Genomic DNA, 23943 nt, shown 5'->3' with positions numbered 1-23943 from the left:
TTTCTGGCAAAATATTCATCAAAAAACTGTTTGTTAGATTTGACGGAAGCTATGAAAAAAAAGGAACATAAGCGAGACATTTAGAGGTACACATTACTAAAGAAAAGGCCAAATACCACAAGATAAAATCGATAGACGACCGTCAGTTATAGGAAAAAATCTAGGAAAAACCAACACACTTGATAATGTGTGAAAATAGTTCCTTGGAACGCAAAAACCGACGGTTTCTCTCAGTTAAAATTGAGGGAGTCCACTAGACTTGATTTTTATTGAAAATTCATGTATAAAACTAAATACTTCCATTTTAGTGTTTTTTTTTTAACAAAAATAGTTTTCCCGCATTTTTGCCCAAAAATAACCGACGGACGTCTGCTCATTTTTTGAGAAAAATAAAATTAAAAAGTAAAAAAATTATTGACTTTCTGATAGTGTCCCTCTATTTTATCCGTAAATTGTTAACTTGTGGCAAACTTAAATGATCAAAACTGTTAATTACATAGTTAAAGGACTATTTGGAACCCACCTTCATAAGGGACCATTTATGTCGTTTTCTCCTTAGTTGGGCATAAGTTTCATGGTTTTAAGGGCAAACATCATGCGGGGCGTAATTCTATTACTCTCTTCATTTTACTTTGTTTGTCTGGTTTTAACTTGACACGGATTTTAAAAAAGCATAGAAGACTTTTGAACATGTACCAAAATATCCTTTAGTCTTGTATTCCCTTCGTTCATTTTGGCTTATCTTGTATTGACTTGGCACACCCCTTAAGGAGCCATAAATAGAATGACAAATTCATTATATCACCCCTAATTATGACCAAGGCATGTAATGAATGTAATCGATCAAAAATATTTTAAATGTTGTGTAGCCACTAATATTTCTTGAAGTTTTTCAAGCTGGACAAATAAAAATGGACAAGTAATTTTAGTATATAGGATAACTAAAAATAGACGGAGAGAATAGAATTAAACATGTCATGTGGAAAGTTGGAATTAAGAAGTCGCCAAAAAAGAAAATATACGTTCTTTTTGAAACTGACAAAAAAGACAGTAAAACAAATAAATTGAAACGGAAGAAATATGATGCAAAAATATGAATTTATTTCCGGAAAAAACAAAAGTTAAAGACCAGCACAAGATAGGGACAGAGGTTCACCCGAGCCATTTTCATAAAGGAAAGCCTATATTTCTTGTTATGACAAATATACCCTCAGGAAACTAATAAAATACCGTCCACAGTCCAGACCATTTAAACCTTCAATTCAAACTCCATTTTCGCAAACCTTCCCCTTCCTCCAGATTCTTCCTTTTCTGATCATATCTCTCCACTACTCTCAGCATTGTTCTAGAAGGTTCGTCGCCCTCTCTAGTTACACTTGTCGCTTTTTCGTGAACTCTGTTTTACATGCGTTTCACAAGTATGGTGGATCTTGAGTCGGATAAACAACAAGTATTGTGTAGGTGGACAACTAGGTAAAAGATAATTAAACTATGATAAAAAATTGAGTGTAATGGAAAGAGATGAGATTAATACATATATGGAGTAATTGAGGTGTGTTTGTATTGTGTTGAGTCCTAGCTTTGTCTTTTAAAGGAACAAGTTAATGTAGCAAATTTAGTCACTGTTCGTTACCAATTCAGGATTGTCGTAGGTGGACAACTAGGTATAAGATTAATAAACTTTTATCACCTAATCAGGGTCGATTACTATGCTTTCACCGGAGGAAATTAGGGTTCAACTATAAAACATTTAGTTGTTGTTCGTTACGAATTCTGTAATTTCTGACATAATGGAGTGTGGATCAGTGTTGGTAATTCTGTCGGATCTGATGTTTAAGGAAAATACTTACATTTGTTTGTGTCGAAACATGATGCTTCAAATATGTTTTCTACATTAATTTTTAGCACCTAATCATGGTTGATTAGTATGCTTTCTCTTCATAATTTGCGTTGTAAGTATTTTCTGATATTGAAGCTGTGAGCAAACTAGTTCTGTCGTGCTTTCCACTGAAAATTATACTCCCCTGTTATGACCATTCTTCCTTATGCTAAAGCTAATGCTATTTCATGTTCATGTATGCTGAAATTTCTTTTGATTCACTTCGTTCATGTTTTGTCATTATAAATGGTGCTATTAAGGTTTACATTTCCAGGGTTTATAGTTGTCATCATGGACCTTAATGTCTTGCCATTTTTCTAATAACAGTATGCTGCTTATTGCTTTAGTTAATCTTCAGCCTTTGGTTTTAACTCAACATCTCAGTCTTCTTTCTAATGGCGGTATGTCAGTGGAGTTATTTTTTCTTCTGTTCCTTTTCCCTGTAATTTGTAGATACTATAGCTTACATTGTAGTTTTCCAGATTGACAGGATTCTTAAAGATGAAGCTACTGAATAAAAGGGTGAGGGAGCTAGAATGGTAAGTCTCATGTAGGAAATGAATATAGCTGGTTGTTTAGAAAAGGCTATCTTGCATGTACTTTCTATCCCAATTTATATGACACATTTTCCCACAAAATGTTTGTTGCAATTTAACAAATAGTATTATTTTATGGAAACTTTCTCAACTTTCAAGAACTTAATATTATTGAAGTTTAAAGTTCGATGTGCTATTAACTCTGTCAAACTGAATTTTCAACCATCTTTTTTATAAATTAATAATTCATTTTAATGTTTGAGCAAAAAACATATCCGTATTATTCAAGAAGAATACCAACAAGTAGAAAACCTACAGAAAGAGATGGTTTTCTACGAACGACCCCCAATCTTCTATACATAAACGAACCTTATGGATGCACAAAAGAAAGGGATAAAGTACTACTCAACAGAACATAACTCATCTCGATTACCCTAAAAAGCTCTTCTATTTCTTTCGCTCCAAAGAACCCCCATAAGAACTAGAGGCGCAGACTTCCTTGTCCTGCATTTTCTCCTACTATCATAACTTCAGCTGGCCATTACCTCTTTCACCGTTCCTGCCATCACCTAAAATACCAAACCATGTACAAGTCTCTTAACGTAATCTCGATGCTATCGGAGAATGAATAAGGAGGTGGTCGACATCTTCACCCGGATCCTTGCACATAAAACACCAGTTGACTTAAGTAAAGTTCCTCTTTCTCAGATTCTCAGCCATCAAGATCGGCTGTCTAGCTGCTAACCAAATGAAAAAACACACCTTTATCATACCTATGTGATCCAAGTTGACCTATGTGGAAAGACAACCTCCTACCTATTCAGAAGCTTTTTATAATAGGACTTGATTGAGTATTTGCCCAGTAAAATACGCCATGTAATATGAAAATGTGGGAGATAGTAATGAAAAAATTATTATAACTTTCTACCTTCTCTGCCAAAGAAAACATGAATTATGTAGCTAAACACTATTTTTTGTCCTCTTTACTGGAAGAATTGATTGCCTTTAATATTAGGCATCCTTCATGGGGCCAATGGCAATTGCTCACTTGGTTAATACCACCTTAGGACCTAATGGAACGGTAAGCTCATTCTTAGAGTATGTAGCATTCAGGTTTGCTTGAAAGGATGTCGCATTGTTGTTTGATACTGTAACGACCCGCTAGGTCGTTTTGAGCACCAGTACTCTTTTTCTCTAAAAGAACCTTTCCGTCAAGGTGTGCCCACTAGGTGCTTGGATAACTCTTACTCTCTCTGTCCCAATTTATGTGTCGATATTTGATTGCGGGAGTTTAAGAAAGAAAGACTATTGAAACTTGTGGTCTAAAACAAGTCACAGACATTTGTATGGCTATAAATTATCTCATTAAGGGTAAAATTATATGCCTAAAGTCAAATAGTTTCTATATAAGAAAGTATGGCATTCTATTTGGGACCGACTAAAAAGAAAGTATGACACATAAATTGGGACGGAGAGAGTATTTGCTTAAAGAAATGAGAATGAAGCTTGTTTACCTATTACATTGTGTATGTACTTTGGAGTTGGTGAATAGTATGTTTTCCTTAGGAGGTTCTTTCTTGGCATCGAGCAAATCTTTGAAGAGTTTGTCAAAACCTTTTGTGTATAGTTGGTGAGAGTAGTTGTTGTCTAAGTTTATCATCTTGACAAATGTAAGGAATATGTTTGGGTTAGCTCTAGAACTTGGCATTCAGAAGGAGATGTAGACCTTAGAATGTAGCTCCCTTGCCAGTTGGAACTTATGTGGTTACTTTGGAGGGAAAGGAATAAGAGAGCTTTTGAAGGGGTGGAGTACGACTATGTACAGCTTGGGACATGTCTTTTATTTGTAAATAGCTTTTGGTGCACCCATGAGCTTCCTATTAGTGTAGAGGTTTATGACCGGAGGTCATTGGTCGAGAACCATATTGTTGGTTAGGTCCTCTATTTTTTGGTATACTGCTAGGTTACAAGGTTTCTCCCATAACTTTAACAAACTATTGCTCCATAAAAAAAAAGAAACAAAAAAAAAAAGGGTTAGCTGGACCTTCTGTTACAATGCTCAGTTGACCTTTGTCTCAAAATCAGCCATACAACTCTTTTGTAGGATTCTAGATAGGGATATTTTCTGTAGTCCTTTTTACCTACCTCCTTGTTATAGTTTAATTGTTGGTCCCAATACTACCAAGCTAGGCTCTTCTTGATTTTTGAGCTTTTTCCTTTTACCTCATCAAATTCCTTGGAATATAAATCATTTCTTTTCTGCAGGTTTATTTTGGATAAAAAAATTGGGGTTCGCCAACCAAAACGTATTGAAAATGCTAAGATCTTGGTTGCAAACACAGCAATGGATACCGATAAAGTTAAAATCTATGGTGCACATGTCCGAGTTGATTCAATGGCCGTGGTTGCTGAGCCAGAAGCAGCTGAAAAAGATAAAATGAGAGCGAAGGTGCAAAAGATGATCTCTCATGGAACAAACTGCTTTGTTAACTAACAGCTGATTTACAATTTCCCAGAGGACCTATTTGCCGATGCAGGGATACTTGCTATTGAACATGCCGCTTTTGATGGTATTGAGCGCCTGGCTTTGGCAGCTGGTGCAGAGATTGCATCTACCTTTGATAATCCAGAGTCTGTCAAGCTGGGCCATTGCAAACTCATTGAAGAAATAATGATTGGTGAGGAGAAGTCGATCCACTTTTTTGGGGTCAAACTGGGTCAGGAGTGTACAATTGTCTTGATAGGTGCAAGGTATGTTTTAGCGTCTTAACTTTTTTGTTTGTCTTCAACTGCCATTTGTTTGGAGGAAGGGGGTAAGTGAGGGGTCTCAAGAATGGCATCATTTTTGTCTTCTACTTAGTATCTGTTTGATTTTCGTAAAGGTTGTAAACTACTTGAAATCCATTTGGGGTTTAACTATAATGCCTCAAGTGATTTTTGTTCCTCGGGAAGTGAAGATTTAGTAAAGGTGTTTGTTAAAATCAAATTCTCTTTGGTCACTGAGATGGCCCATGCATGTGCTGATCAAAATATCATTTTTAGTGGTTTGAAAGTGAAGTCTATTTAATTATGTGTTATGTTTTCATATGAACGCCTTCACTTATTCTTTTGGCAGCCCTCATGTCCTTGGGAAGTGAATGTTTAGTAAAGTTGTGTGTTAAAATCATATTCTCTTTGGTCACTGCCCCATACATGTGCTGATGAAAATCTCATCTTTAGTGGTTTGAAAGTGAAATCTGTTTGATTCTGTGCTATGTTTTCATATGAACGCCTTCTCTTATTTTTGTGGCAGCCCTTATGTACTGGATGAAGTCGATGGATCTCTGCATGATGCCTTGTGTGTACTGTCTCAGACAATAAATGACAGCAGGGATCTTCTTGGAGGCCGATGGCCCGAGATGGTGATGGCAAAGGCAGTGGATGAACTGGCTAAAAAGACTCCTGGTTAAATATCTCATGCAATTGAGTCTTTCTCTCGGGCACTTTTGGCAATTCCGACCATCATTGCTGACAATGCTGGTTGACACAGTGTTGAGCTGATTGCCCAGCTTCGTGCAGAACATCAAAATGAGGAAGGCAATGTTGGGATAGATGTCATCACTGGACAGGTGAGTAAACCCACTCAAAATGTCGGGATAATTAATTATGCTATCTTGCGATGAGGTCAGAACACACTGTGTTCATAAAATCAGCTTTCTGAATTGTTTAGCTTGCTTGAATATGCCTTGATTTTCTGCATCAAAGTCAATGCAACACAGGTAACAGACTCTAGCAGGAACGCTGATGACATTACCTGAACTGAATATGCCACCGTGTCATGCTTTCAATAGATATGGTCCTCATAATTAGGCACCGCTGTTTAAATGTTTTCTGATTAACATCGTGCAATTTGATGAGGAAAATATAAGGTGTGCCCTACGAATGCATTTTGGTATTAAATATGATTAAAAAAAAATGCTCCCCTCTTTCAGCAGATTTCAGGTAAGGGATACTCATTTCATCTGTTGTGCTTGACAGCTTGAGTGTTAGTCTTTGCATTTACATGTTCTTTTGTTGGTTAATCCACTCGGGGTTTAACTGAATCATTCTTTAATAATAAAAACAAAAAGAACTCTTTTGGGTTTTGATTGAGACATCTAATACTGAAACAGTTAATGTCTCTGGTGCCAAATTCTGACATCATTTTGAAGTTTCTTGTTTAGAAGTAGGGAATGGAAAGATAGTAAAATTTAGTGGAAAGATAGTAAAATTTAGTATAAAGACCATAATGGAGAAGAAAGTGGAGAAAAACAGAACTTCTCTTTCTTTTGCTCGGTGTTGCAATTAAGAACTGGATTCGAATTGCTAGATAGGAAAAACAATGAAAGCAAGGAAAGAATTTGCAGAAAAAGGAAATTTTACTTCTCACTTCATAATCCTCCACTACCAGTAAGGTAGGAATATAGAGATGTTGCCAGGCTCAACAAGCTGAGCTGGCATAACTAACTTAGTCCCTTCTTGTAATTAAAAGAACTACTATTGCCAAAAGTGCAAATAGTGGAAATACGATCATAAAAGAGCTGGGGTCAAAACATAATAAAAGGAATAGGATAACAGCTGTATTGTAACAAGTCTCCCTGGAAAAAAATCTTCCTTATCCTCAAGGAAGGAAGGTGGGGAATCTAATCCTGAGAGTGTGAGCATCCTCCTAAGTAGCTTGATCCTCAGGCATCTGTTCCCATTGTATAAGGAGCTGAGCAATGGCCTTGTTGCCCTTCTGAATCAGCCTCCTGTCTAAAACTTTCTGAGGGTTGGGACAAAATAGACTAGCAATATCCAGAATTGGAGGATGAACAATGACATCAGGAACAGCATGACATGGTTTCAACATGGACACATAAAAGGTGGGATGCATCAACAAATCAGCAGGCAAGGTAAGTCTATAAGCAACTAATCCCACCTTATGTTCAACCAAATAAGGGCCATAGTACCTTGCAGACAACTTGCTGAAGTGTTGTTGAGACATAGTGCTCTGCCTATATGGCTGAATTTTGACATAACCCCAATCACCTACTTTGAATTCCCTGTCAGTTCTGTGTTTATTAGTTTGATCAGTCATCCTTTGTTGTGCCCTTGCCAAATGAGACTTCAACAGTTGCAATTTGAATTCCCTAGTTAAGAGACTCCCATCAACCTCTTCCACCACAAACTCACCAGCCAAATAAGGCAAGTGCAAAGGAGGTGGTTGGCCATACAAGGCCTCATTGGGTGTTGTATGAATAGAGGAGTGGAAAGTGGTAGTATACCACCACTCAGCAGAAGCAAGAAATAGAGACCAATCAGCAGGTGAATCAGAACAGTAACACCGTAAATATGTTTCCAAACATCTATTAACCACCTTAGTCTGAGGATGGTAAGCAGTGGATAAATTCAGAGCAACCCCTTGAATGGCAAACATCTCTTGCCACAACTTACTAGTAAAGATGGGGTCCCTATCACTAATGATTTCCTCAGGCATACCATGCAACTTAAATATGTTATCCATGAACAGCTTGGCAATATCTTTGGCAGAATATGGGTGAGCAATAACAAAGAAATGAGCATACTTTGTCAGTCTATCAACTACCACTCAAATAGTATATTTTCCTTTGGACTTAGGAAGCCCTAATACAAAATCCATACTAACACTACTCTAAGCTCCAGTGGGAATGGGAAGGGTTGTAACAATCCAGGTGATGCAATTGTTTCATACTTACTTTTATGACAAACTGCACACTCCTTAACATATTTTGTGATATCATCTTTCATATTTTTCCAGTAAAACAAAGCAGCTAGCGTTTTATAAGTGTTCTCAATACCTGAGTGTCCTCCGTCTTTTCTCTTCTATTTCAAGAAAAGAGAAATGACCACTCCATTTATTTTGTCACTCTTTTTTTTAGCAAGTCTAAGTGAAGGAAGAATGCTGAAACTTTTCCTTTCTCTCCATTTCCCTTTCTCCAAGGACTATCCAAATCCCGTCCAAATAATCAATTCTTGCTGCTTATTGTGAGTTAGTACTTTGCTAGATCTAGTCATCCTTATCTGGCTTTTATGACAGGTTGGAGATATGGCAGAGCTAGGAATATCGGAGGCATTCAAAGTCAAACAGGCTATGTTGCGCTCTGCAACCGACAGGGGCGGATGCAGTAAGAGGCCAGGGTGTTCACCCGAACACCCTGGACAAAAAATTATAGTATATATTTAGGGTAAATTTTCTGTGTTCATGTACATATATTAACTTTTGAACACCCTGAACATATATTACAATGTATATTTAGGTCCAATTATTTTTCCGAACACCCTGAGTGAAAATCCTGGATCCGCCACTGGCAACCGAGGCTGTTGAGATGATCCTAAGGGTTGATGAAAAGCATCACATGCGCCCCAAGGAGGAGGGAAGATAGAATGTAAACCTAGATCGGATGTGTCTAATCTGTTGAGATGTTTATATCCAATCTCGTGGTTAAGATTTCAGGTTACTGTAGATGAGCCAAACTGTTGAATATTGTTCTTAGTCATGCCAGTATACACACTGCGGGGGAGTTTTGAAGAAACGTGCGTGTTATGTTTCTGTTTTTGTTGGGAGTTAGTAAAAAAGTGTTTGATCTAGATTTGCCTATAACTGGACATGTTGTGAACTAGATAGCTCTTACTGCATTACATGTTTTATTCATATGAATAGATTATGAGACGTCACTTCTAAACCAACAATGTATTGTATGAGTTAATCCATAGTATTATTGCAGCATGATGACATTTTTTTACAGAAGCAAAAGAAAAGAAAGTTGATAACATTGCAGAAATGTTGTCAATTGACTTCGTGAAATCTTTTGATATCTCGTCTCACTGGAAGTTCAGTGGACTTCTATGTCTCTCTGTTGGAATGCTTTAATTAAGTTATTTTTTTTAGCTTCAACATTGACTTCATACATTTTTTTGAAAAAAGTTCCAACTGGCTCGTTACGACCATGTCATTTTTTTAACGGTGAACTCTCTGTTGATACTTGGACTATAACCTTGTTGCGACAAAGAGATATGAATAGGCTTTACTCATTTTTACAGTTGTTTGATACCTGTCACCAAATACTAATACAAAAAACTAGCAATTACCGATTCCAAATGAACCAAATCATATTCGGTCTATATTCTCTTGGAGATAACTACAAGAATAGCATTAAACACTAGATAGCTTAGCAATGAAAAAATTGTCCTAATACTTTGAGCTGTGTAAACCTGCTCTTGAACTCTCTAATACCTTAATCAAACAAAAATTTTGCATCAGCAATAACAATAGATGAACCTATAAGACTTGTGAGGGCTTAGCATGTACTTGATTTATCAGTGGTCACATCTTTGCACCTCTGGAAATGAGAATGTCTCCATATGGCACTTCCTGTTCAACTTTTACAAAGTCTCTAGTGGCCAGAACTGTAAACATAGAATGGAGCAAACTTTAGTTTCTTTAATGAGAAAAGCTGAAAACTATGAAGTTTCTCGGTGCTGCAATGCAGAGTAAAAGAATCGAATATGCATACCACAAGTCTGATAGAAGAGGCATGCTGCTTGTTTCTTTGTCATCCCAAGTGTTAGTTCATTCAAACATTCTGCTTCGGCCGATCCAGGAGTGTCAAAATGACTCTTCAGCTGCCTGTAGGTATCAATGTATTATAATATAATATAAAGAATCAATAACTCAGATGATACATGCTGAAACTGGAGGAAGTTGTAGGAATTAATGGAAAAGGCTTTACATCCTGATAGAGTCAGTCATCACGTCAAGAGGTTGAGTAACGAATGGGTGTTGGGTTTGTGTTGGTCCGGTTTCCATCAACATCTCTGCAAAAAGTATTAAGGGAGGTTGACAAACCAAACCACATTAAAGAAAATAACCAGAACTAAAATGGGAAAGTTATTGACTATTCACAAACCGTTGTCTTGTGTAAAGCCTTTTTCAGATAGCTCAGATAGCCTAGTCAACTTGAAATTTGGAGTGGGATCGTGCCATGGGTTCTCTTCTGCTACTGGGTGCAGGCCATTGCCACTGTGTGAAGAATGGGGTCTTTTCTTGTTGGATCTGAAGATTTAACAATCTCGATCAATGTAACCAGATGTTGCATATATGGCGAAAGCTTCGTAATTTAAAATAAGAGGAAGAAGAAGAGCAAAGATTTAAAGTTTTTTATGGTACGGAGACCCATGATATCCCTTATTTCCTTCTGTTTATGTATGTATGATTCAAATGGTTCGTCTTTAGACAAATATCCGCTCAATATACATCTGCTTGTAGTACTAACCGGCTTGAATTGGTTACAGAGTTCTGTGATAGGTAACCATGATCAGATCCTGAGCTTGGAATGGATCTAGGCTCATCACCTATAGATTCACAAAAGTATTAGTTATACCACCTTAACAAATCACTCAATAACCAATCAGGATTGGGATATTCATATATAAATTTGATATACCAGAGCCAGGTGTAGCCATGCGATCAGTTTTTTCCACTCCATTAGCCTCTGTTGGATGCAGTCCCATGTTTATAAGATTGGTTCTGAGGTCCTCCATGAGAATTTCAGGTGGAATCACATTATTGTTGAGATTTGCCCTTTGTTTCTCTATGGAGATACCTACTGATGGGGAACCCCCACCGCCTTGGAAATCTTCGAAAGGCTTCACATTCAAATGCTCAATCAGAAACAAATAAAGGTGATTTTTGTTTAAAACTAGCTGAGAATCATAAGTTCCTTACATATCTGACAGGTTCCACATTATTCATCCTTTCACCTGGAGATGTATAGGATGGTTCAGGAGGATTAGGTGAAGAGGTTTTTCCTGCATGTCAAATAGAGTTACCATCTGTTTATAGTTTTTGCAACTAATAACAATCTAACACCATGGATGAAAAACCAGACCAGAAGGTGAATCATGCGGAGGTTGGGTATTTCTCATCCACAATTTTAGGAGTGGTGCTGGATAGTGAACTTCCTTATTTCCATTTGTGAGCAACCCTTCTAGTAATGCAATAGGAGGCACCTCCATGAGTCTGGCTATCTTCATAGAAGATATGACACTCAAAGTCTGCACAGAGCAGGAACTTAAGGTTACTAATAAATGATACTGCATCTTAGTTTAGTTAAGGGTACCTTCCAAGGAGATACACTTACTATTATTCTTAGGATTTACAAACACTAGCCATTGATGGAAGATTTTGTCCGTAGGATAAGACCCATAGTCAAATTTAATTGCTCATGGTGTGTAGAATGGAAAAAATTGAGATGGGGAAGATCTGGACTTGGGAGTTGGGAGGTATGGGAGTACCTTTCTCTTTTTCCTTGTTCTGGATGCAATATCTGAAGCACTCTGAAGCCAAGATTGATAGATGTCACCAGCAATAATAGTTTGTTCATGATCAATTGTAAGACCTGCGGCCTTTCTTGCTCTTTGTCGAGTTGGTTTTGGCCTTTTTTGGTCCTGCCGCTGCTACAAAATCATGTTAAGACATTAGATTAAGGTAGATTAATACTGAAGGTTTTTTGTTACATTATTTTCCAACTTGATTGCTTGTGGATTTTCTACCTCAAAAACTTCTTCAGCTTCATCAGATTTCTGCTTCACTTGGTCCTCTGGATATCTGTCAGGGATCTCATCAGCTGCAACAAAATTTGTCTCTATTCAATCAATTAGCAAATTAAGTAATTACCAAGGTAATCTAAAAACTTTTACGATCTCAATCCAATAGTGCTTTGTTCTTGAAGGAACTACACATGTAAACTGAAAGTTCAAAGATAAGCAACCAGGCAGTGCAGGTATATTAGCTGATCTGATAGTAGGTAAGCATGATTCGCAGCCATGGTCTAAATGTCTATCAGAAAAGTCTCTTAAAGCACTGAGTGAATCATCTTTAGTCCATCTACTAGTTACATCTCAAAAAACTTCATTTATCTAAAGCAGAAGATAGTACTTTTCTGTTAAGGAAAATCTAGTAACACATTCTTACGTTGATGGGCTTGTTCTTTAGGTGGAGATGGCACAGGAGTACTTGGGATTTGGGCGTCCTCTGGCTGGGTAAAATTCATTTGTGTTTCTTCATCCCCTTCAATATCAAACCTGTGGAGTAATTCATGCTTTAAAAATTAATAGGAGGATAGTAGAAGAAAAGCTTTGCAGCTAAAAATGAGGAAAATTAGTTTTAAACTTAGGTGAAAGTTTTAAACACAGATCCTTTTAACTGTTCATCATGATACCTCTCAAAATGATTAAACATATCTGTATGATTGGATTCCATGTGTTCAGCCAGGGTGATATTATCTGCATCAACTGCAACAAGGGTTTCAGGGTTGTTTAAAAATAGGCACAACAAGAGAAAGCTGAAAATAAAAGTAGCATTTGCAAGGATATAGTTATATATTCTACTGTTGTGATGAAATTAGCATAATCTATGCTGATAGTTGGGATCTAGGTATACCTTGATGCAGGTCCTTGGCTGGTTCCTCCTGTGCATTGGGTTTATCATAGAGGTTTTCATTATCTAGTCTCTGCACATTGAACATCCGCGAGTTTAGCTGCACTCTTATGTAGAAATTACTATTGATGATCTTATTTTCACTATGTACTCGGCATCAGGTAAGATTGCTTGCTCAACAAGGTCATGAACATTGTTAAAACCCAAACAACTCATAGATAGTCTCTCCAAAAGACTAAACAACTCAAGAGTTGAGATAACAAAGTGCAAAACATATAGAGTAACCAAAAGAATGCATAGGGAAATCAAACCACTTTATCATTGTTAACTTTCTATTGATTCATTACTGAGCAATGAAATACAACTTATTCGATAATCTAATGCAAGCTCAATATTCTAACTAGACCAGTTCCACCTTCCAACAAAAAGATGCATTCTGCATTTCTGCGTAGGTTTTTTTATCTGCATCCTAATACTTAACAACTTTTGTTTCAACTGTGCATTTCATAATTTACCATCGCGAAATAGGAGGTTTGTTCGAAATCCATCATTGTGACAGTGTCCGTATTTCGGAGTGTCTGTTCAATCTCGGGGAGTTCATCCTCCCGGTAATCCGGCAGAGTAACAGCTGCATGCCTGCAGGGATTGAGATGAAGAATTAAAAGTCAAGTATCAACCTTAGGAAAAACAACACAAGAAATCATAATGTAACTTTTACTACCAATTCATCACTAAACTACATTATTTTTAAGTACCAAAGTCCTGTGGTATGAAGGACTCATAGCATACGCTGGCCTTAAACAATCCATTGATGAAACTGACGCAGACTTCAGGGGTCGTTTGGTAGGGGGATTAGAGAAAATAATACTGGTATTAGCTTTGGTATTCTTTAATCCCTTGTTTGGTAGTGTTTTCAACCAATGTATTAATACATGTATTAGTTATACACTATTCAGTACAATTCTTATACAAGTAAACCATGGGAATAACACTACCAGTACTATTCTTATTCTAATACACCATATTCAATTAATACAAGAAACCAAACAATCGAGAAAAAATAATGCCAGCATAACTAATCCTAGCATTATTAATCTCAACATACTAATACACCTATTCCATACTATTCTTACACACGTGAAACAAACCATGCTAAATCGAGTTAATAATTCACTTAATTGGTGCTAGTTCATATTTTAGTTGTTAAATCTACTGAAGCACTATCGAGATAACTGAGACTATTAGATAGGTGCTAAAATTCGGCATTACAATCTGTGTCTCGGGAAAATACTGTGACGTGGAAGTGGAGATGAGTTACTCACTTGGCTTGCGATTTACCCTTGGGAAGCAACGTAGGATCACTAGCTGCTTTCACCTTCCAAGCTTCATTTATTTGCACCTGAAAAATACCAAACTTATATAGTATTACTTAATCATCAAAGCCATCACCTGTTAAACAACAAAGAAATCCCGAATATAACTTAAAACAGAGTAAAGAAAGAGATTAAGCTGATTGGGGATCGAAGACCAATGTTACTACCATGAGACGAGTCACATCCTCTGCATTAAACAAAACAACAAAAATTAAAAAGTTGAAGCAATAAGGAAGGGAAATTAGACATAAAATTCGAAGAAATTGACGTGAAATTCAAATAAAAATGTCATGGTAATTCATACCATAAAGGAGTTTCACTTTGCGTTCGTAAACAATGACTACTCCACCTGAGATAGAAGTGCCAATTAAATCTCTCGAGAAATTCAGTAACAAAATTGAAAAAAAAAAACATTACCCATGAGAATTCCAGAGAGTCTCAGAGCCATTGGGACTGATGGATTTAAGATTTGTTCGCTGTGATAAAAGAAATAATTTAAGATTATTAGTACTCAAAATCAATGAGGAATAAAGTGGAGTTCAATGTAGTAATGGAAGAAAACACCTCACCAGATCTTAATAATATTGAGTTTACTAAGCTTTTTTCTATTGAGTTTTGAGTGCAGAGTTGCTGCCATCCTTCACAGCAAAGAAAAATATCATAAACAATATGAACTTAACCATTCTTCGAAGAAAATTTGAATTGTAGCAGCTCAGCATATAACTCAAGTGGAACTTCAGATTACAAAAAATCATGTATGAAATAGCTTCGGAGAATACTGAATAAACGGAGTGTAAAAGAAGAAAAGAAGATCCACTATAGGGATTACAATATATGGAAGTAAAACACAGAAACTCAAAAAATAGCTTATCTATTATGAACTTAACGAATTTAGAAAGGAAAAAATTGAAATGACAAGTAGCAATTGAAAATATTCACCATATATTGTCAGGGCGGAGCTTCGCGAGCAAGAAACAAGATCATTAAATTCATAAACAATTTGAATTTAAGCATTTTTCGAACAGAAACAGATCCAATTCGAACTGTGACAACTTAACATAAACTCAACTGAACTTCATGTTAAGGAGCTTCAGATAATACTGAATATCATTAAACAGCGATCAAAGAAGGAAACTAAGAATTAGCACACAGGAATTGCAATAGATGGAAGCAAAGTCACAAAAACTCAAAACACGTAGCTTATTAAATGAATTTAACTAATTTAGAAAGGAAAAAATCGAAATCAGAAGCAGCTATTGAAATTTTTCACCATATTTGGCCAAGCGGAGCTTCAGAGTTCAGATAGTAAATATCATTAGACAGTGAGCAAGGAAGGAAACGAGAATCTAGCACAGGAATTGAAATATATGGAAGCAAAACAACAGCAATTCAAAAAATGTAGCTTATATATATATATGAACTTAACGAATTTAGAGAGGAAAAATCGAAATCACAAATAGCAATTAGCAATTTTCACCATATTTGGCCAAGGGGAGCTTTACTAGCAAGAAGGAAACGAAAATATAGTACAGGAATTGCAATATATGCAAGTACAATCACAGAAACATGTAGCTTATCTAGATGAATTTAACTGATTTAGAAATGAAAAATTCGAAATAACAAGTAGCAATCGACAATTTTCACCACATTTGACCAGGCAGAGCTTCGTAAGCAAGACGCTGGATCTTTAAATTCATACGTAAACAATTTGATTTTAAGCATTTTCCGAATACTAATAGATCCAATTTGAACTGTGACAACTTAACATTTAACTCAACTGCAACTTCATTCCGAAAAATCGTATGAACGAGCACCAGAGTACTGAATAACACTAGATACAAAAGTCCAAAAAAAAAAAAAAAAAAAAAAGCAAACGAAAATCTAGCAATTTAGAAAGGAAAAAAGGGAAATAACAAGTAGCAATGACAATTTTCACCATATTTGGCGAGCGGAGCTTAATGGAAGCAAAACAACAGAAATTCAAAATATGTAGCTTATGCATATGAATTTAACGATTTTAGGAAGGAAAAAAAACATCGAAATAACAAGTAGCAATTAACAATTTTCACCATATTTGGCCAAGAGGAGCTTTGCGAGCAAGGAGTTGATGAGAGTAGAACATATTGTCGTCGTTGCAGAGAAGGAGATTTCAGCACTGAAATTGCAGAGAATTTGAAGTGAAGAAGGTGTTGTATATATAGGTGGAGAGAGATAGAGAGAGAGAGATCACAAGCAAAGTGATGAGCAAGCTAAAAAGCGTGTGAGCATTCTGCCTATAGTAGTGTATACCCGCCATAACAGAAACGATTTCATTTGCATTTTGCAGAGCCTAGTGTGGGTCCCACCCCTATTGAAGAATGAATGTTGAACTTGAGTCACAGCTTCAACTCATGCAATTTCTATGCTATCGTTGGTGGATGGCTTCCACGTGTTCCTGTGCTCTTCTCAAGACTTCACTTAATTGTTAATGTTGACAGAGTAAGTAATTACACCAAATCATAAAAGAACCCAGTTAATTAACTTGACCATGGAAAATGTTAAAACTACAGCAAAAGAAAGCCATATTTCATGAATAGAAAAACGAAAATGTCCAAATGTTATCCTTTATAATCGGTTATGCCTCGAAACCATCTATATCTTTCTTTTTTTTTTTTTTTAGCAAATGATCTTGTATTTGTCTTTAATGTTGAAGAGTTATATATAAACTAGGTGAACTTCATGTGAAAAATACTTAGAAAAACTGATTAAATTTATCTCTTTACTTTTCATTTTGGTTTACAATTAACTTTCATTACAGTTCAACTTGGAGCTCTAAAAGCGTGTGTTCTGTGCTTGTGCGTCTGCGTAACAGTATATAACAGATACAACAGATACGATTGCATTTGCATTTGCATTTTGCAGATCCTCTTGTGGGCCCAACAGAAGAATGATCATGAACTCAAGTCACAGCTCAAGTGATGAAATCTCTGTGCTACCATTCGTCCACGCGTCCCTGTGCTCTTGTTCAACTTAATTGTTAACAGAGTAAGTGATTATATTTACACCAAATCATAAAAGAATCCACTTAACACGACCATGAAAATATTAAGTGCTTGGTAAAATCGAAGCATGCGAAAGCCATTGCTCATACAAATAAGGGAAAATGTCCAAAGAGATATTTGAAATCTATCCTCGGTTACACTTTGAAGTCATTCCAACCCTGTTATTAGTAGTGAATCATTCTTATTTATTAGTAATAAATCCTCTCGTGTTTATCTTTAATGTTAATGATGTTTCACATGAATTAGATGAATTTCGCGTGTCAACATATTTAGGAATAATGTCCAAATTTATCAATTTAAATTACTTTCCATTATAATTTAAATTGGAGCTCAATTAGTGTCAACGGTTAATATGAGACGATTTCTTAATAGTAAAGTATGAATAGCCCTAAATATAATGGAGAATAAAATTAAAACTTTTGATATAATAGATGGTATTTTTACCCTTTCCCTAAAAACGACGATTGGATTACCAAGTTGGGACAATAAGCAAGCCGTTTTTCAATTTGATTTTTTTATGGATCCGTTACGAGCTTAGTCCAATACTCTAATTTGACTCATCCCTAATTTCAACTCGTCAAACTTCATGCATCTCGAGCAGATCAAGGGAAAAAAGGAAAGAAACTTAGAATCGCCAGTAAGGTTATGGACCAATAATTAGTCCAAGAATATCAACTTCAAATCACTCTTAACTTATATGCTTTAAATGTGGCATATATCGGGTGACATTTTCAGTTCTAAGATGTATGGTAAGCCATCTCTTGGCGTTGCTAGTAATTAATGTGTGTTTTATGTAATATCTGCACACTGAAATTACCAAACTATCGCTAAATCATATTTATATATATGTCACTTTCTTTCCCCAAAACAATGTTAGAAAACGACCCTACAAATGATCGTAACTTGTCCAAATGTAGACAAATTCCACATCTAAAATGTTAGACATGATTTTACTCACTTGGATATTGATAACTTAGTAAGGGTCTGTTCCTACGTATAATGTTTGGTAGAGATAACGCATTTCAAGGGTTAGTTTGGTGTGGTTATAGAACTATTTAATGCTAGGCACCAAAGCTCGGTCACTGGATTACGAATCCCTGATACTACCATCGATTGATGAGAGTGGAATGATTAGAAAGTTAAGTTAGAAAGCAGGACAATGAAGTTCCATTTAGTTTAACCAAAAAAAAAAAAAAACCATTTAGGTGGATGAGGGCTTGGTTTGACCCTGTGTTATCCCGCATTAGAGGCAAAAACATGACAATAAATCATCTAGTAGGGGGTGTTCATAGAACACAAGCCTTTTTGAAGAAAGTAGACGACAAGTTTTAAATCTTAAGGCAGGCAAGGCATATCTCATTTGAATCAGTCTTTTTCATCGCATCAGTATAATGCTAATCAAATCCCCTCTGTTGCTCGCAGATAGAGGTATAACGGACTACTTCGATTCAACAACTTGTTTGGTATAGGTTTTTCAGAAAGTTAATTCTCCTCAAAGAAAAACCATTTCATTAATAAATTGTAGAGTTAACACGAAACTGTGATTTACATGGTTACTATAATTTTCTTGAAACATATATGAAATTGGACTTCTTTTTTTATAATTCTGTCTCAGTAATGTTTGTGTCTCTTATGTTTGAAGTAGTTCACATAGGAGCAAGATGACCTTCTTTAGACAATTTATTTTGCATCCACCTTTGAAGCATTTCTAAGGCTGCCTTGGGCTGATCCATTGGTACCATGTGGCCTGCATCATGAACCTTGAGGAAAGTTAAAGGCCCATGATTCTTTTGAACTCCTTTCTCTACGCCATCTATTGCAAAAGAACCTGATGTGGCTTTTCCAAAATCGTTTTGCCCCGACCATTTCATTGCATGCACCCATCTTGAATTCCCTGTCCATTGGAAGAATGAGAGTTTAATTGCCAATTGATAGCTTTAAATTGACTACTATAAAGAACCTGAGAAATATTCCTGGTCAAAATTGTAGTACTAGTTTTGTTGGGTCACGGGTCGTCTTCGTGCATTATCTTTCAACTACCAATTTATTGCACCAAAATCATAAAAATAATTTGTGAGACAGGAAAATAACTCAATTATGCTTATATATAACAAAAACAAACAGTACTGAAATTATTTATATTCTGGGTGTGTTCCGTATGGAGGAACATTTTCCGGATTTTTTTTTTCAATTTTGTCAGGTTCGTTTGGTCAAAAAATTTGGAAAACATTTTTTTTTAGGAAAACAAGTTCCTTGAAAATGGGGAAAATGACTTCCCTAATAAAAGTAGGGAAAACAAGTTCCCAATGCATTCCACCAACCACCCAACCCACCCCCACCCCCACCTCCACCGCACCACCCCTTGCCCCACCCCACCCCCCAAAAAAATTAATTTTGCTTTGAAAAAAAAGTTTTGAATTTTTTTTTTTGGGTTTTTTGCACCAGCCACCCCCTACCCCCAACTACCAAACCCCAACCACTTCCTCAACCATGCACCGCCCCACCCCTAACCACTCCCACAGCCCATGCACCACTCCCCCAAACACCGCACCCACCCCCACCACCACGCACCCCCTAATTTTTTTTTAAAATTTTCTTTTGGGTTTCTACACAACCACATCCCTCCCCCCTCCCCCTGCCCCTCCCCTACCCCCAACTACCAAACCCAACCACTTCCGCAACCATGCACCACCCCACCCCCCAACCACTCCCTCCACGCCGCACCCCCCTCCCCCGCAAATTATTATTTAAAAAAAAAAAATCTTTTGGGTTTCTACATAATCACACCCCCCCCCCCCCCCCGCACCACCCACCCACCCCCAATTTTTTTTTCTTAAAAAAAAATTGTTTTTTTAATTTTTTCACCCCACCCACCCCACCAAATTTTTTTTTTTTTAAAAGTTTTGAAAAGTTTTCTTTTTTGATTATACACCCCCCCCACCCCCGCACACACCCTTACCCCCTCCCGAATTTTCTACTTCCTATTTAATTTTATCTTTATTAAAAAATTATAAAAATTGAAAGTTTGTGTGGTTATTGGAGGGGGTGGGTGGTGTAAAAATCCGAAAAAAGTAACTTTTAAAACTGTTTTTAAGAAATATTTTGGGGGCGGGGGTGGGGGAGGGATGTGGTGGTTTAGAAAATCCAGAAAAGAAAATTTAAAACTTCAAAAAAAAAAATTGGAAGTGGGGGGGGGGGGGGGGGGGGGGAGGGGGGGGTTGGTGTGTTATGGTTGCACGCGGGGCGGGTGGGAGGGATGTGGTGGTTTAAAAAATTCAGAAAAAAAATTAAAAACTAAAAATAAAAAAAAATTGGTGGTGGGCGCCACAAAAAAGAATCATTTTTAGACCCAACCTAATATCCGATGTCCGGGTGACACATCATTGCTCCTTTTTTTTTTAAAAGTTGGTCAGAAAATGGACTTTTTGATTTTTTAAGTCGTTTCAAGTCCATATTATGTAAGGAGAGTTGTTGCCGTAACTATACTACATGACAATTTTATACATTTGGCAGTACTGTACTGAGCTTTCTCGATATTATGTCGATGTCTTGTTGTGTGATAAATAGGCACAATTGTGTTTATTTTCCATTACAAAGTAGCTTCATGACTTCCATATAATAAATTACAGATCATATGTGAAATTAACCCATAGGTGAGAGATGAATGAAGCTTACCAAGCCAATTGCAGATAAGGTCGTATTCCCCTGCATATACAAGTAGCTTGATACCATCTTCAAGAAGTGAAGGAATGCCCACTTCAAGATTCTTCATCCAGTCCAATTGCATTGCCTGGTAAACTGCTGAACTGCACGAAACAAATTCAATATCCCCAACACCAAGGGCCTGTCTTACTTTTTGATCATTCAGGAAAGTTTCCATTTTGGAGAAGTCATAGCACAGATCACCCTCACATGTCTTCCGCACATCATAGTACTGCAGCTCGGAAATTACAATATCCATATGAGTTTAACTTTTGTACATTGATAGTGTAAACAAATTTTTACACTATCAGATCACTTAAAAGATAACTATAAGTAACCTTCCATAATAAGTGAATTAGTAATCTAGAAAATAAGACAAGTAACCCGCTACAAGTCTACAACATGTCAAAGTTCAATGATAAAATGAAATTGCTCTTACATTCTTATTACCAGCGAGGTCCATTATCTTGTTGAAGATGCTTGTACAAACAAGATATGCAGCCATGCAAGCAGTTCCGTTATCTTTTCCTGATATTATTTGCATAGAATAAAGCTAATGTCAAGACTAGCTGCTGCCATATGAAAAGAAGGAAGAACATTGAGGATAAACAAAATGAATTACCACAAAGCTTGATAGCCTGTTGACATCTTGGATATGACTTCTCTATGGAATTGTAATCAGATTTTTTGATCAATTTCATATCCAGAGCATAGTCAGTGTAGGCTTTGTACTGGATTTCTGGATCAGTGAGTCCATTACCAATGGCGAATCCCTGAACAAATGTAATTAAGTTAGCAGGATAAGAAATTCAGACAAAAACTACACTGGTAAGAGCAAAAGGGATGGTATAATTAATGAGACAATTAGGTAAAAATACCTTGAGATTTACGTAGATTCCTTCTTTGTTTTTGTTTCCTTGGTGAACCCGAGAAGCAAATGCAGGAATGTAATGCCCAGCATATGATTCTCCAGTAATATAGAAATCATTTTTTGCATACTGAGGATGTGCCTTGAAGAAGGCCTATATATCATCAAAACAATGACCATTTAGAATTTTGAAAAAGATTAAATTACTTCAACATTAATATAACTTGATTAAAATTGAATGATTTAAGAGCGGGTAAAAAAAAAAAATACGAATGAACCTGCAAGAAGTCATAGAGATCATTGCTTACGCCCCTTTCATCGTGACGAATGTCATCATCATTTGAACTATAACTAAAACCAGTTCCAGTTGGTTGATCGACATATAAAAGGTTTGAGACCTGTCAAATTACAATTTAACTACTGTTATCATTCTTTAACTAATTAACAAAGAACAGTTTACTATACACCAATAATGCATTTTAACATTTATAACAGGTGTAATCTGTTTGATGTTACCATTACTAGTCCCACGTAAACAAAGAGAAGCTAGTCATTAATGTCAATAAGCGTCAAACAACTTTTGAATTTCTAAAATTCCAAAAGTCACAACTAATGAACACCAAGTGTCAAAAAGAAAAGCTAGTAGGTGAAAAGGTACTTTGCGTGATGGAGAAAGGTTGAATAAAAAATAACTTGGAGGGAATTCTTTTACCATCTTCAAAAGATCTAACCAACGTTTTTGAAATTTAACTGTGTAAATTTTAAAGAGATATTTACCTAAATAGTTGTCTACTCAACCGTTTATTTAAAAAATAGTCAGAAATATACATATACATAGGAAAAGTAACTGTGAATCCAACTAGCTATTTATGTAAAGATTCCAAATTTACAAAAAGAAATTACAGAGAAAAAAAAAAGGAAAAAGAAGAAGAAGGGGGAAAAAAAAAAAGGAAGAAAACAAGGACCAACCTTGTCCCAACCAAAATCATTCCAGACAAGAGACATGTTGTCTGCAATTTTGAAAGGTCCATTTTCATAAAACACAGCCAATTCACTGCTACATCCCGGTCCTCCTGTTAGCCATATAACTACTGGATCATTCCTCCTGCTCCTCGATTCAAAGAAAAAATAAAACATCCTGCAACAACATTTCAAAAAAAAAAAAAATTAGCATTAATTAACAATACCCATGATTGTTTTTTTGATCAAAATGAACACTTAATCCAATTCAAACAGATAATTCAGCATTAATTAACAACACCCATGATTCTTTTTTTTTTAAATCAAAATGAACATGTAATCCAATTCAATCAGATTATTTAGCATTAATTAACAATATCCATGACTCATGTTATTGAGTAAAATGAACAATTTAATTCAAACCTTGCATCTTTAGTGTGTGGAAGACGATAATAACCAGCATGATGACCCAAGTCTTGAACAGTTGCCCCAGAATCACCAATATATGATAAATTCAATCTCTTTTCAAAAAGACTCTGTTCAATAGGTGCTGCAGAGTCCCCAATTGCCTTGTTGATTTCATGTTTAGGAAATAAATTAAGTTGTCTGATTAGCTTTTCCGCCATTGTTATCGGGAATTTCGGTTTAGAAGAAGTGAAAAACTTATCATCATTAGACTTTACACTTGATGAGATAGATAGAAAAAGCAGAGAAAGAAAGAGAAGAGATAAATAAGAAGGCATTTTGGATTATGTTTTTTGGAGTGAAGAAATGGATTGATATGCAGTTGAGATTTATAAGGGAGAAGATGAGTGTGAAATGGGCATTAGTAGGTGTGTGTAACGAGTGAGAGAGAAAAGTGGGGGGGAGATTAACAGGCGGTTTGTTTCCAAATTACAGTGCCGCTAATATGGACAAACTAAAGGTGAAGAAGGCAAGGATGCTTCTTTTTCTTTTTATTTTGTTTATTTTAAATAGTAGTGCAAAAGACAATTTATGATACTTTTTCCTAATTTTGACTGAATATAAAATTTAAGATATTAAATTGATTATATAATATGTTACTTTTTCTGGTTCTTTTAATTTGTGGTGTGAAGTGTTGGATAT

General features: G+C 36.1%; 2 protein-coding genes and 1 pseudogene across 2 annotated transcripts; 1 reads left to right on the top strand and 2 right to left on the bottom strand.

Moving 5' to 3' along the window:
- Positions 1–1257: 1257 nt before the first annotated feature.
- On the top strand, positions 1258–9184 carry LOC132604639 (T-complex protein 1 subunit beta-like; annotated as a pseudogene).
- A 368-nt stretch (positions 9185–9552) lies between these two features.
- LOC132626209 (sister chromatid cohesion 1 protein 1) lies at positions 9553–16674 on the bottom strand. The gene is made up of 20 exons (XM_060340999.1): positions 16335–16674; positions 14835–14903; positions 14683–14741; positions 14570–14614; positions 14433–14452; positions 14215–14291; positions 13408–13528; positions 12896–12965; positions 12675–12747; positions 12428–12537; positions 12007–12080; positions 11749–11910; positions 11343–11508; positions 11189–11262; positions 10899–11100; positions 10728–10806; positions 10362–10507; positions 10185–10269; positions 9969–10081; positions 9553–9861 (listed from the first exon to the last, which is right to left on the bottom strand). The coding sequence occupies exons 1-20, from the start codon at positions 16385–16387 to the stop codon at positions 9779–9781; spliced, it is 1881 nt and encodes a 626-aa protein (XP_060196982.1). The 5' UTR covers positions 16388–16674; the 3' UTR covers positions 9553–9778.
- Positions 16675–18792: 2118 nt separating this feature from the next.
- On the bottom strand, positions 18793–23725 carry LOC132604629 (serine carboxypeptidase-like). The gene is made up of 8 exons (XM_060318225.1): positions 23260–23725; positions 22846–23014; positions 22155–22274; positions 21887–22030; positions 21631–21781; positions 21448–21536; positions 20982–21240; positions 18793–19200 (listed from the first exon to the last, which is right to left on the bottom strand). The coding sequence occupies exons 1-8, from the start codon at positions 23577–23579 to the stop codon at positions 18953–18955; spliced, it is 1500 nt and encodes a 499-aa protein (XP_060174208.1). The 5' UTR covers positions 23580–23725; the 3' UTR covers positions 18793–18952.
- Between the last annotated feature and the right edge of the window lie 218 nt (positions 23726–23943).

The sequence above is a fragment of the Lycium barbarum genome, chromosome 1 (genome assembly GCF_019175385.1).
Source record: "Lycium barbarum isolate Lr01 chromosome 1, ASM1917538v2, whole genome shotgun sequence".
Taxonomy (NCBI): domain Eukaryota; kingdom Viridiplantae; phylum Streptophyta; class Magnoliopsida; order Solanales; family Solanaceae; genus Lycium; species Lycium barbarum.
This window is presented reverse-complemented; position numbering and strand designations above follow the sequence as displayed.

Excerpts from the sequence above, each read along its gene's own strand:
- LOC132626209 (XM_060340999.1), bottom strand. The coding sequence starts at position 16,387 with ATGTTCTACTCTCATCAACTCCTTGCTCGCAAAGCTCCTCTTGGCCAA. Across the intron at positions 11,509-11,748 it reads GAACAAGGAAAAAGAGAAAG|ACTTTGAGTGTCATATCTTC; the intron begins GTACTCCCATAC and ends TGCTCTGTGCAG. Across the intron at positions 9,862-9,968 it reads CCTCTTCTATCAGACTTGTG|TTCTGGCCACTAGAGACTTT; the intron begins GTATGCATATTC and ends CTATGTTTACAG.
- LOC132604629 (XM_060318225.1), bottom strand. The coding sequence starts at position 23,579 with ATGCCTTCTTATTTATCTCTTCTCTTTCTTTCTCTGCTTTTTCTATCT. Across the intron at positions 22,275-22,845 it reads ATGATTTTGGTTGGGACAAG|GTCTCAAACCTTTTATATGT; the intron begins GTTGGTCCTTGT and ends GTAATTTGACAG. Across the intron at positions 21,537-21,630 it reads ACAGGCTATCAAGCTTTGTG|GAAAAGATAACGGAACTGCT; the intron begins GTAATTCATTTT and ends AAATAATATCAG.